Here is a 14,392-nt window from a genome sequence, read left to right as displayed (position 1 = left end):
ATGCTAATTTGTACTGTGGTGCATGTTGTCATGTTTTGTTTACATGAGAAGCAAGAGTCATTATACATTTTAAAAAGTTGGTGTTTGTGATTTGCCCTTTTCTAGCTAAACAGTAAATAAACATCAAAATTAAAGTCGGCATGAAACGGAAGTTGCAATGGTTTTTTCATCCCTGTTTTGATATCCGAGTGAAAAATCAGGTCCTCCATTGAAAGGTTCCCTGTCAGGAACCCAAGCAATCCAATAGGATCCAATTCCTTTTGATAGGTACTCTCTTTAGTTACAATTCCTACAAAATCATGTTATTATAAATGCTGTTTGAACTATGTTATAATGACCTTTAATGTCTGTATTAGTTAGTTTATGTACTAGCATAGCATACAGATACACGCATTTGCACTTATTTAAAATTTTCTTAGAAATATTGATTGGGTGGTGGTGTGTGTGTGTGTGTGTGGGGGGGGGGGGGTTAAAATATTATTTATTAAAAAAATTACATTTTTTATAAAAAAAAAATGGGGGGGGGGCACAATTCTATCCAAATAATCGCAGTAAATGCTGATGTTGCTTACTTTACTGAATGAAACAACATAGCATACTATTGATTAAAAGTTTGCTCTTAAGTCTACTCTGTATATTAGCCTGTTAAATGTATCCCACGAAAGTAGGCTACAGAAGTAACAGGGACGACGCCTCTGTTTCGATAGGCTGCAGGTATGTCTCTCAGAAAGGGGCGGACACCAGCCCGTGCTTTAAATGAGCTTGACGTTTTTAAGCACGGCTAACCTTGAGAGCTCCTGTTCGTGGGAGGATAGTTGCGGGTTCGTTCATAGTGGGCGTTGTATGTGAGGTGTAGCTGTCCTGGAAGACGCTTCAGGTAGTTGAACGACAAACACCAGAGTGGGATCCTAACTGAGCCATTTTAACAGCTAGACGGGTGTTGGAGAGACACCGCAACTGTCATCATGTTCAAGAAAAAGACTACAAAGAGCATTGCGCCCATCACTGAAAAAAGGTTGGTGGCAACCGGATACACTTATACGTTTTGTTGGGATGAGGACTTTAATTCGCGTCACTGAGGAGTCGCGCGCGAGTGTTTTAACTCTGTTGGGTTTCATTCTATTTGGTTTGTAGTAGCTACATTAGCCACGATGCACAATATAACTTAATTTAAAATATCAATTTTTGCTAAATCGGTTTTGGGCTAGAAGAACACTCTAGTAAAGGGTGTGGCGCTGTAACAGGTTGGATAACTTTTCCCTGAGATATTGCGTGACTTGCGTGATTATTCTGTACTAAACAGAGTAGATTTATGTAAATTGATATTAGAGGAATATACAGTAGGCCTAGTCATTGTATTATTTATTTTTTATTATTATTATTATTTATAATTAGTGTGTATATATGTATGTATATATATATATATATATATATATATATATATATATATATATATATATATATATATATATCAATAGGCTATTATTAATTTAATTTAACACTAAACATTTTTATTAGGCCTATATTATATTTTATATTATATCTTGTTGCATATTAGTTCTCAAATTACATCTGTATCAGTACAGGCTGGAGTCAACATATGTAGCGAATGTTTAAAGAAAGCTGATTGGTTAAGGGTAAAAGTTTAATCAGAGTGACAATTTCAAGTTCAAACAAGTATAAACTACTGATGGTTTGATAGATGAGTTTAGCCTCGAGCTTTGTTCCTGCAGGACTCTATATAGGACAATAATAGTAGGGTAGTTCACTGCAACTGTGGAAGAGTTTAGGAGTATGGTTTCAGTTTGAGTCAAATTTATTTTATTGGTTACAGATGTACAAAAAAAAACAAGTTTTCTTAAAGGCATAGTTTTCTGTTTGGTCATCTTTGGGTGTCGTTTGACTGTGCTACGCGCAATGGGTCCCTCAGTGTCAAATTTGCCAAGTTTTGTCTGCTTTTGACAGAAACAAGGCATGACGTACAGAGATATGGGCAGTTTGCTTGCAGTGAACTGTAAAAGGACAAAACCTTAGTCTATTTCATAACACTGTTCTTAAGATATCCGGATTTCATCGTTTATGTTTTTGCATTTGTATATTTTGTATATGGGAACACCTCTAGGAAAGGGAAGCGAGCATCAAATAATTACTTGCCATGCCCAGAGCTTCTTCTCAAATCAGATTAAATAATTTTCACTTGACAGCAAAAAAAATAATAGATAGATAGAGCTTTGTTTTTCTATTTCGCTTTAATGGTTGTTTTTGATTAAATAAATTACAACAGCATTTGGTTGCATAATCTCTTTCTTTAACAATCCAGTTGTGTTTTGCCACACCTTTTGATGGGTTTCACATACAGATGCATTTATTTCAAGTGACATAGAAAGTCTTTTTAACCTTCTTGCATGTGTGAATAAAACCAGTTAGACCGGTTTGAGTTTCTAACGCCCTCGTTAAAGCCACCTTCTTGTTGTAATTATCATCCTCATTTACATATCTCACTCATAACTCAGTTCTACGGTTGTTGTTGTTTTCCATCTCAAATGAACACAAAACTGTGTTGTGTTTTCTTATTCGTGACATTATCATTTGAGCCAGTGTAAGAACTGCCATTAACATGCACTAACCTTATTATTAATGATTCATGTTAATGAATGTATGTTCAAATAACATGCCTTGTCCTTAAGGCAAATAAGGCCCAAGGTGCGTAATTTGTTTTCTGATCAAGTTTAGTCACGTCCACTGTGCACTGTCAAACAGTATTTTTCTAGAATTCGTAGAATATACTAAAACTATGCTAGGCTACAGTTATGTTGAACGGCATTGATTTTATTTTATTCAGTACGGTTCAGCTGAGGCAATATTTTTCGATAGCACCAAGGTTCTCCTAATAGATCTGAAGTCTGTGCCAGATGATGTGGAATGAAAGTGTTTCAAGTCCTGTATTTATTTTCAGAGCATCTCAGCATGACAGATAAGTGAAGTGAGGTGTTATGTCCTACAGCCCAGAGATTCAACATAACAAATCTACTACATTCGCTGCAGTAATTTGGGAAAATGCAGACCGAAACTTGTACATTTGGCTCACTTAAACTATATCAAACTGCACCAACAAAAACTAATTTCCTTTTATTTCACCTCAGACCAATTGAAATGGATTTGGCGACACTGATTGACAAGTTGCAGAAGAATGCAGACAAGGTGGAAAAGAACATCATTGAGACAGAACAGAATCTCAATAGGGTAGGTACAGTAAACACGTCTGTGGATTACAAATCAAAGCCGTTAAGCATGTTAATGTCATCTTTAAAAATGTCCATTTAGGGTTATTTGGGTTAAAATAGTGGAAAGTTTATGCCAGTGTTATTTTAGTATTATTTATACTATTGTAGTATTTATCAGTATCTTGAAAACAGTACATTTTTTTTGTCATTTAATTCTTTTTTTTAATATATATATTTATACATATTTTTACATAGCTTTAATTCATTATTATTTCAGTTTAAGTTTCAATCATTTTAGTACTTCAACTTCAACTTATTTGATACCGGTTAGTTGCCAAGTCTACATTTTAATTTTCTTTTAAGTTTTTCTTTTAAGTTTTTTCATCTGATATTTTATTTTATCCCAGCTTTATTTCGATTAACGAAAACAATTTGTAATAGTTTTAGTTAGCATTAACAACACTGGTGTATACCAATGGAAAAAGAATCTTTAAAGGAATAGTTCGCCCAATATTGTTATTATTTACCCTCATGTAGTTCAAAACATATATGATGTTTTTTCCTTCTATGTAACACAAAATAAGATATTTTTAAGAATCTTAAAAAAAATTGTCTCTACAGTGAAAGTCAGTGGAGTCCAAAATAACCCTGGACCCCATTGACTTTCTTGATATGGAAAAACATTTTTACAAATATCCTCTTTTGTGTTACACAGATGAGAGTCAGACAGGTTTGGAATGACATGAGTGTGAACTATCCCTTTACCTATTGTTACATAACTATCATTATTTGTGTTGCTCATTGGCCATTTCTAGGATATCAGGAAGATCAATGAGGGCAAGCAGCCCCTGTACCAGGAGGACACCAACAAGAGGATCCAGACCTCACTGGAGCTACTGAATACCCTGGATGATGATGCATCCCAAGCCACCCGTTTGCAGCACCCTCAGGCTGAGATGATTGAGAAGGAGTATGTTTTTATAGCCACCTTCAAACTGAAATATCTGATAGCATATGCTATATGCCATGCAAGCAGAATTATATGCTGTGAATGCTTATCCTATGGTATTGTGGATGACTCATTTTTGTTCTCTTCAATGAAAAAGTATGAGACAGCTGCGATTGCGTGTGATGAAGCTCCACGACGATCACAGCCGCATTTACAACATCACACGATCTGTGCAGGTTCCCAGCGTCAATTGGGGGAAAATGATTGATGAGAAACTGGTGTGTATCTAAGCATACCTCTCTCGTTTTCTTTCTTTCGAATATATGATTTCAAATGCAAATGATTCATGGTCAAATATTTTCGGATGTAGGCAAATTTGAACAACAAAGGATACGGACAGGATCTGCCCACCATCGAGAATGAAGTGGAGGAGCACAATATATTCCACAGTGAAGTGGAGGCATTGGCTCCGTATATCACTGCAGACCGGGTACATTTTTTTACTTGTTGGTTTTAAAAATGAAATGCAATACAAGAAGAATATTTGACTGTTTTGAACAGTGGCATTTGTGACTCATTTGCTATTACTTGCATCACAGGACGGTGTGGATGGCCAGCAGGCGAAGTACAACAGACTACTGGTGAGACTTCACTTTCTGCCTTCAATTTGCTACCTAGTTATGCACTAAAGTTGTACTAGTTAAAGACTGAGAGTTAGTTGTCAGTTCACGTGTCTCAAAACACTGTGGATTTCACCATGTCCATTGCAGGCGAGCTCAGCAGCACGTCAGAAGAACCTGCTCAGTCTGAGAGATTACATGCAGCGCTGCACCAACGAGCTCTACTGGATGGACCAGCAAGCTGATGAGCGAATCACATATGACTGGAGCGACAACAATCTGGACTACCCTGCCCGAAAGAGGCAGTACGAGGTAAGGCTTAGTGCCATCTAGACTTGTATTACCAACCACTAAATGGCTTCTAAGACTTTCGAATATGCTTTTATGATTCAAACCTCCTACAAAGTATATGATTATAGTACTGAAATGCTTATTAACGAACTACTTATACTACTCATTTAACATGCTGCTTGACATCTTCATCAGAACTTCATCAGTAAGTGTCTGGAGTCTAAGGAGAAAACCATCACCCTGCTGAATGAAGATGGAGAGGAGTTTATTGAGCAGAACCATCCGGGGAAAAATGTCATTGGGGTAATATTACAATCCGTTTGCTTTAATGATTAATTTCACCCCCATTAAATTTACAGTCAAACACTGACAGTAAAACTGCATTAAAATACATTGGCACTGTTTCAGGCATTCTGGGATTGTTTTTGTAAGTGTATATTTTACAGTGTATAACTGTACTGCACTATAAAGTAGTATGCAGTAAATATAGAATAAGAAAAATGACTCCAGTCTAATCAGATATCAGTCTTCACACTCCATTTTCTCTGAGCATAGTTGAGCCAAACAGCATATATATCATAAAGGATATGATCCTATTTGAAGCACAATAATCTGCTTCATATTTTAAAATAACCACCATAATTGATATGTGGATTAAAGTATTTACTTCCATAAAGCTTCGGGGGGAAATTATTCTTAATCACAGGCTCCTTAAAGACATTTTACAAAATTATGTCACTTATGTGTAAAGAAATAAATAAAAACACCCTAAAAACACAGGTGCTAAAGTAGGAAGACATTGGGCTAAGACACATTAGGTAAAACTGCAATGATTGTAAATTAACTATACTTAAAATATTGCTTCATTGCTAATAACTAAAGAAAAAAAATGAAAAATAGCATTTTAAATTAAAATATAATCAAATGTGATAATTTAAAGTATTCTCAAAAATCTAAATGATAAGATGGTGCATACATTTAAAGCTACTGTGGTATAGCCATATATGCATATTCTAAAACATGTCTTGGTTTTAGGCACACATGGATGCCGTGCATGCGGATTGGAAGGAATACCTCAACCTGCTCATCTGTGAAGAGAACCACCTCAAGAACATGGATGACTATCACAAAGTCAGTCTACATTTTACACGCTCATTTCCTGTTCCATATTCTATATTGCTTTCAGACATGCTCAGTTGCATTATTCCTTCTTTTTTTATTTTTACAGTTCCACAAGGATGCAAGAGACACCAAGGATTTGCTGAAGCGCCTGGAGACCGAGATCAACCAGAAGTATAATCCAGAGTTTAAAGACATGTACCAGATAGAGGGGCTCATTACTGACCTGGATGTAAATATATTGTTTAGTTTGCACCTATATTGAATTTCTTTTTAAGTCATATAATGGTTATATTAAATGATTAATGAATTAAAAGGTGTCTTCACTATCTAAGGCCGTCTGTGTTTCTATTGCCAGGATCAGTCAAAGGCCATGGGTCATTTTGACGAGCGACTGAAGGGTCTTCAGAAGCGCAGCCTGCAGGTGCTCCCTCTGAAGTACCGCAGGGAGACTCCACAGAAACTGCTTCCTATCGAGGCTCTGTGTGAATACGAGGCTAATGAGGTATGGAGTTTGAGCTCTCGCTCACTCTATGCATGCAGCTTAGAGCTCCGCTAATACCAGTCAGTGAAACATCAGCTATTATCATGAGTAAGCACAGAAAACCGTTACACTCTGGCTCTGCTCGGGTTTACGGAGTCCCCCATCTAATGTATTTAAATCCTTAAGACGCCCTTCACCCACACGATTCATCTCATATAAACCTCTGGAGACGTGTGCAGGGGATTTTGTACGGATTTCACATTTATTTAAGGAATTTGTGTTTTTTTAACTGTAATATCAAGCTGAAACAGAGCTTACTTTGCATATTTTGAACGACACAGGGTTCAATTTTGCGAGGGGAGCGGTACACCCTGCTCAGGAACAATGGGCCCAAATGGGACGTGAAGGATGCAAATGGTAGCACCATGAATGCTCCAGGAGTGTGCTTCATAATCCCGCCAACCGACCCTGAGGCTGTGGCCGTTGCTGACAAGTGGGTATTCCTTGATATCTGTATATGTCATGTGTAAATGTGTCAGTTGTGTCTAATATTACATTTTTTTGTAGTCTCATAAACCAGCACAAAAGCATCAAACAGAAAGTAGCCAGCAGCAAATCTGCACTACAGGCACGACTGCTAGAGCTAAAGAAAGACAGCACAGGCAGTCAAGGTTTGTTTCTTATGTTATGATAAACTAAGATGCAAAGCTCTCCTAAAGAGAGTTAAATACTTCATTCATTTTTAACTCTATCCTCAGATAAACAAGAGCAGCAATGCCGTCAGCTGATGGCAGGACTGGATAAAGTGGTCAGTGATCTGGATAAGCAGGAGAAGGCCATTTACTCTCGTGTGCGCCCCCCACTGGAGCAAACACGTCCTGTGCAAGACAGCTCTGACAGGCTACAGGACATAAAGGTACAAAGTTTGGTGTCTTAATGTTTATTCTGTAGTGGACAACAAGTGTCATGTGTCTGACTAAATGTACTCATTATAAAAAGTACATTCTAATAATGTTCATTATCATTATATTTCAGTCACATTAGTACAGTGGTTCTCAATTGTTTTTGGTGATGTCCACTTTTAAAGAGTAAAAATCTTGAGTGCACATTTAAAAGTCATAAGGCCCGTTCACACTGAGAACGATAACTATAAAGTTAACGACATAGGATAAGATATACTTTTAAAAATTATTTGAAATCTAAAAGGATAGCAGAGTCCACTATATCGATTAGCAGCACAATGAAACAATTTCATTGGATACGTTTTCAGAATAATTTTGTCTAGCTGATGAATGATAAAAGCAGTGAAGGCCAATCAGAATCCATCCTGGTTTAAGACCTCAAACAGTTAAAGCAACAAACAACATAAACTGCAGCATGAAACAACAGAACAATATCATCCGCTGGTGTGGAATCTAATATAGCTATTGTTATAGTTAGCTTGGTGACACCTCTAATTTAGGGTCCAATTCTCACGATTAACTAACTATTACCTATGACTTTTGCCTCAATAAACTCCAAATTACTGCTTATTAATAGTTAGTAAGGTAGTTGTTAAGTTTAGACATTGGGTAGGATTAGAGATGTAGAATATGGTCATGCAGAATAAGGCATTAATATGTACTTTATTAGTACTAATAAACAGCCAATATCCTAGTAATATGCATGCTAATAAGAAACGCATAAAACTTCTAGTTAATAATGAGAATTGTACTCTAAAACTAAAGTGTTACTATTATCTTTATAGTTATCATTCTTGGTGGCATTAAAAAAACAGGCATTCAAATCCAATAAAAGGTGAAAAATAAACTGCAAATACACCTCATTTGTTCTCTTGTTTATCATCAACACAGTAGACTTAAATGTGTAAAAGTGAGCAAGCATCTGAAATGACCCTGACCATATATTTCAGTGGCAAATGGCATTTTGACCTTGTCTTAATCCAGTATTTTGTTCATAGGACATTACTTCTGCTGTTCGCAAGATAGAGCCAGAAAAGTCTGCAAAATTACAGGAGGCTGAGACTTTCCTCAGATCCTCTCCCAAATGTTCCAGTGCACCACAGCTCTACTCCAAGGTGGAAGAGACTAACAAAAAATACAACAAAGTTGATTTGCTGTTGAAGTGTGCAAGTGACAAGTAAGTACAACTCTTTTTTTTTTTTTTACAACGGGATTCAAGAATGTCATGCTAAATGAGAACCTAAATTGTGAGCCTAAAAATGTGACTTTCGTAGACTGCAGAACTCCTATCAGCTGGAGAATTCTCTGCAGAATGGCAAAGCTCTACTGTCCACCTATGAAAACAAACTGGCAAGAGAGGAGGTTGCCCCATCCGACCTCACCTCACTGGAGAAGACCCAGCGCGAGTTGGCGGTAAGCTTCGTAATCCATGCCACTTCTTTTTTTTCTCATGATCATTTTTTCCAAGATTCACCATATTCAATCATGTCTGATGTATTCTTGTCTTCAGGACATTACATCTGAGCTAAGGAGCAAAAGAGCTATTATCACAGAGTCTGAGCAGAACCTGAGAGATGCCAAGGCCAGCTGCAGCAATATGGCCAGCAAAGTGCAAGAGCATTGCCCTGATATTGAGAGGCAAGAAGCTGATGTTCAGAAACTCAGCAAACGCTTTGACAACCTGAACAGACAAACTGAAGCCAGGTGAGTTCATATTAAACCAAAGTTATTTCAAATGCGAGTGTACTTTAAAAAAATGTCATAAGAATTGAATTCAGATTAGTCTTTAGTATACTGCGTTCTGTGATTGTTATTTATATTACATTTAAAATTAATAGTATTGTTTTCACTATTAGTGTTTATGGTTACACTTTACAGCAATTTGTTAATATTAGTTGTTAAATTTAGCATTATGAACATCATTTAATAATCCATTTTAATTTATAAATGTACTATTGTTCACTGTTAATTCATGTTTGTTCATAATACATACATTAATGTTAATTTATACATCTTGAAATTAAAAGAATTATTACAAATTTACAGATCACAAAGTCTGCAAAGAGCCAAAACCGCCTACACCAACTACCACAATGACTATGACAACCTCAATAGCTGGCTTTCTCGAGTACCAAACTATGAACCACGTGAAACTGATGACATCAAACAGATTGAAGCAAAACTAAAAAATCAAAGAGTAACTTCTATAGTCATTTCTGTCTTTACAATAATTGCACTGTAATATTACAAATTATATTTATTTACCAAAACCATGTTTGAAATGTACAGATTCTGCTCTCTGACATCACAAGAAAGGAATCAGACCTGAACAATGTGACAAGAAATGCACAGCTTTATCAGCATGCAGTCAAGGTACTAAAATCTCAGTGTATTACTTGCAGAGAATTATCCTACTATCATGTTTATGCAAAGGTGTGTGCCGTGGCTTTCAGGACTATGAAAATGAAGCAGAGCGGTTTAAATCCATCCTTGACCTTGAAGAGGGCTTGGTTCCCCAGACATACAAAAAGCCCAGACTTGAATCTCCTGCCTTGAAAGTGAATAGAGAGGTAAATGTTTTTGAAAAGTAAACCATTTCCTGGATCAAGTAATTAGACAATGTTATAGTCTTTTTAATGAGAACAGTTTTTCTGACTGTTGAAGTTTAAAAATGTTGTGTCTTAAAGGAATCTGCAATTGAGGCTAAATTTACTGAAGTGAATGCTGTGAACAAGCAGAGACTGCAGAACCTTGAGTTTGCTCAAAGCCTTCTTAACCAGGTGAAACACATTATCATATGCTATGCATACAAATAACAATAGCATGGTATAAGCATTGCTTTTTTAGTGCTGTCAAATCAATTAATCGTGATTAATCACATCTAACATAAAAGTTTGTTTACATAATAGATGTGTGCATATTTATTATTGAATATATGTATGTTTGTGTGAATAGTTTATACACACATTTATATACTGTATGTGTGTCTATGTACATAAACAGTCACACACACACACACACACACACACACACACACACACACACACACACACACACACACACACACACACACACATATATATATATATATATATATATTATATATACACACACAAAAACATGTTATGGAAACAAACTTTTGTGTTATATGCGATTAATCAATTTTAAAGCACTATTGTTTTATTTTTTTAACTTATTATACACATTCAATATTTTATAATTCTTTATAGCAACCAGAAGTTGCAATAATCAAGCAAGATGTCCAGAGTGTGAGATCATCTGCCCCAGGCGAAGAGCCTTGGAGAATCAAAAAACAGCTTCAGGAAGAAATTCAGCGTAGAGACCAACTGGAAAGGGAAATTCAAAGTGTACAGACTGACATTTATTTACTAGAGGGCCAGAAACCACAGGATACTATCGTCAAGAAAGAGCTCATCAAGCAGGTGCCTGACCCTCAACTGGATGAAGAATATCACAGGATCCAGCAGAAGCTCTTAGATGAAAGCAGGACCACTCGTGTCTTAGAGAGTGAACTGGACACTCTGCGTATAAAGTTGCGTGGGATTGAGACCGAAATGAAAGAGGGAGCTCAGCAGTATACAGTCAAAGAGGTGCTCCGCATTGAGAAGGACAGGGGGCAGGAAGAAGATCTCAGGAGACTAAGAGAAGAGCTAGAGGAAATCAAGCGTCTAAAGATAGTCAGAGAGAATGAAATCATTCAGATTCAAAAGCAAGTGACTATTCTTGCAGAGGAGAAAAGCAAGGAGCAGGAAATAATCACTGAGGAGGAAGTCATTAAGGTTCAAAACGACCCTCGACTTGAGAGTGAGTACAGATTGTTGCTTGAGCAGAAACAAAAAGAAATAAACACCCGAAAAGAACTTGAAGATGAGCTTCGATTCCTGCAGGAGAGATTAAGACGTCTTGAAAAGGAAAAGGCAATGGCTGAGGAAAAGATCTCCATCAAAGAAGTCCTGAAGGTTGAGAAAGATATTGCTTTGGAGAGAGAGGTAGAGAATCTGAGAAGACAGTATGAAGATGAAAAAACAAAGCACAGAACTTCACTGAGAGAGAAAACCGACCTTACCCGCAAGATCACCAGTCTGGAGGAAGAGAAGTCGAGGGTCATAATTCAGGAGAAAGTCCGTGAGATTGTTCGACCTGATCCAAAGGCGGAAACAGAGGTGGCAAATCTTCGACTTGAACTGGTGGAGCAGCAGAGAAGGTGCAGAGATTCAGAGCAGCAGCTGATGTCCCTTCAGGATGAACTGACAATGCTAAGAAACAGAGGCCCACAAATTGAAATCAAAGAGATGATCAAAGAGGTCGTCAAATACAAGATTGACCCAGAAACAGAAAGAGAACTGGAGAAACTCAGGAATGAAATTGTGGATAAATCCCACCAAACAGAGAAGTTCGAGATGGAGATCCTCCAACTCAAAGAGGAGATTCAAAGATGGAAAGACACCAAGCCTCAGATTCAGACCAAAGAGGTCATAAATGAGATCATGCAATACAGAGAAGATCCTAAAACCAAGGAGGAGATTGAGAGTCTCAAGCGGAAACTGGCTGAGGAACAGAGGAAACGTTTGGACCTGGAAAACGAAAGGGCTGCAAATGAAGAAAGGATCAGGCTCAAGAAGATCGACTTGTCACAGGTGAGGGAAACGATTGTCCAACAAGAAGTTGTGAAGATGGAGAAGGATCCAGTCCTGAAGTCAGAATGTGACACCTTCACTTTAAATATCAACAATGAGCAGAAACAGAGAGAGATCTTGAAAGAAGAGCTGATAAGGCTGCAGCATCAAAAGACTGAATTGGAACTCCAGCTTGAGGAGCTGGAACGTGAACGCAGAGCACGCAGAGATGCTGAGCTTGAAATTCAGAGGTTGAGAGTGAGGCTCAATGAACTAGAGATTAGGGACAAGGAAAACAGAGAAAAGGTTACAGTAAAGCAAAAGGTTGTACTCCAGCAGGACCCTCAGCAAGAAAAAGAGCACTCTATCCTTCGTCTTCAGGTTGAAGAGGAGAGGCACAAGCGTATGCTCTTGGAGAAGGAGTACAATGCCTTGTTGCAGAAAAAAGAAATACTTGAGCGAACGGAAGTGCGTGAAAAAGTTGTGCGAACCGAAAAAATCCAAGTCGAGCGAGACCCAGATGCCGAGATGGACATTATAAGGCTGAAGAAAAGCCTTGAAGAAGAGGAAAGGAGACGTCGTGAGCTGGACCAAGAGATTATCATCCTAAACTCGAAGCTTTCTGACGTGGAGTTTACTAATACAAAATCATCTAAAGAAGTCGACTACATTCGCGATGAAAGCAACAAGCTACAGCAGGAGAACCAGCGCCTACAGAACGAATTAAGGAAGCTTCAATCTGAAATCCAGATCACATCAAAAGAAACCAGACACATCACTGAGTCTTCTCCGGCAGAGAATAGCAGGAACCTAGAAATTCGACTGGAATCCTTGCAAAGAGAACTCTCTGACCTTAAACGCATCAGAATGGAGAAGGATGTAGAGATTGAAAAGCTTCAGAAGAGTCTCTCTGCAATGAGAGTGAGGAGTGAGCAACGAGAAAGTCACCTCCGTCGTTCAATTGTCGTCATCGATCCAGACACTGGAAAGGAGATGAAGCCTGAGGAGGCCTACAAGCTCGGTCTAATCGACTGGAAAATGTTCGTCAACCTTCAGAGTCAAGAGTGCAACTGGGAGGAGATCACTGTCAAAGGTCCGAATGGCGAGTCCTCTGTTCTCCACGACAGAAAATCAGGCAAGAAGTTTGCCATTGATGAAGCTCTGAGGGCAGGAAACATCACAAACCGTCAGCTGCAACAATATCAGAACAAAGAGATAAGCATCCAGGAGTTCGGTGTCATGCTGTCAGGCAGAGGCATATAAATTGCACCGGAAATCTCTTTTCATTTTCCCTTTCTCAATACAGTATGTATTTATTTTAAAAAAGCATTTTTAAATCAATGCAAGATGGTGTTCCTTTATGGTTATGGTGCTGAATCTGGTTTAATGTTTCTATCACTATTCCTGAAGTGTTTTCATTAAAGATTAGCACTTTGAGGATGTTTTTACTGATATCTAGTTCAGTTTCACTGTAATCTGATCTAATAGAATCAAATAAAATGTGCGTCTTAATAATAAAGTTACAGTCCTATCTCACTTTTCATGCACTTTTCACTAGTCAGATTAATCTATTATCCTTTCATGTGTTTGGTTTGAGATTAAAACATGAATAATTTGTGGATAAACCTGAATACTGTGTGTTCTTTCCCTTCATCTTTGTCATAAAGCAATAAAAGCTCAAAATATCTTTACAATCACTTTTCAGTTCACCATACCATTGAGTGTCTTTCATCTATAATTTAAATGATTACCAAACATTACACAATAAATTAGCAGACTGAAAATATTTTACTTCAAATATATTACTCTTAAAAAGATTAACATTTGTTTTGTAGGAATTTAAAGCCCCCCTGAAGTCAATAATTTTATCCATTCAAACTCATCTTTGATCACCAAAAAGGCATGTTTAAAAAAAAATCCTGTGAAAATTGATTCATGTCTTAAAATAGCTTAAATGTAACTATTCTTGCTTCATTTAGTACATGCCTAACCATCAATATGTAAATGAGCCCTGTCTCCACTCACTCATTCAGGGTCGTCCACAAGTTGATGTATCAGAATCAACACGTTTTATCTATCGTTCTCTACAACGTCGGACAGTAACGG

General features: G+C 37.4%; 1 protein-coding gene across 2 annotated transcripts; it reads left to right on the top strand.

The window, feature by feature from the left end:
- The first annotated feature begins 666 nt into the window (after positions 1–666).
- ppl (periplakin) lies at positions 667–13,911 on the top strand. Of its 2 annotated transcripts, XM_077213088.1 has the most exons (22): positions 667–1,015; positions 3,144–3,243; positions 4,040–4,194; positions 4,331–4,451; positions 4,544–4,663; positions 4,773–4,814; positions 4,944–5,105; positions 5,280–5,387; positions 6,120–6,215; positions 6,313–6,435; positions 6,562–6,708; positions 7,029–7,180; positions 7,255–7,358; positions 7,446–7,603; positions 8,648–8,826; positions 8,924–9,062; positions 9,160–9,353; positions 9,696–9,846; positions 9,939–10,022; positions 10,103–10,219; positions 10,337–10,429; positions 10,880–13,911. In XM_077213088.1, the coding sequence occupies exons 1-22, from the start codon at positions 966–968 to the stop codon at positions 13,547–13,549; spliced, it is 5,265 nt and encodes a 1,754-aa protein (XP_077069203.1). In that variant the 5' UTR covers positions 667–965; the 3' UTR covers positions 13,550–13,911. The 2 variants fall into 2 exon arrangements, with proteins under 2 accessions (XP_077069203.1, XP_077069202.1); XM_077213087.1 differs by lacking the exon at positions 667–1,015 and having other exon boundaries at positions 3,043–3,243.
- Positions 13,912–14,392: the final 481 nt, after the last annotated feature.

Source organism: Siphateles boraxobius, unplaced genomic scaffold (assembly GCF_051911475.1).
Source record: "Siphateles boraxobius isolate OS27281-9 unplaced genomic scaffold, OSU_SipBor_1 66, whole genome shotgun sequence".
In the NCBI taxonomy this organism is placed as follows: Eukaryota; Metazoa; Chordata; class Actinopteri; order Cypriniformes; family Leuciscidae; genus Siphateles; species Siphateles boraxobius.
Note: the sequence above shows the minus strand (reverse complement) of the source record. Positions and strands in the feature narration are given on the sequence as shown.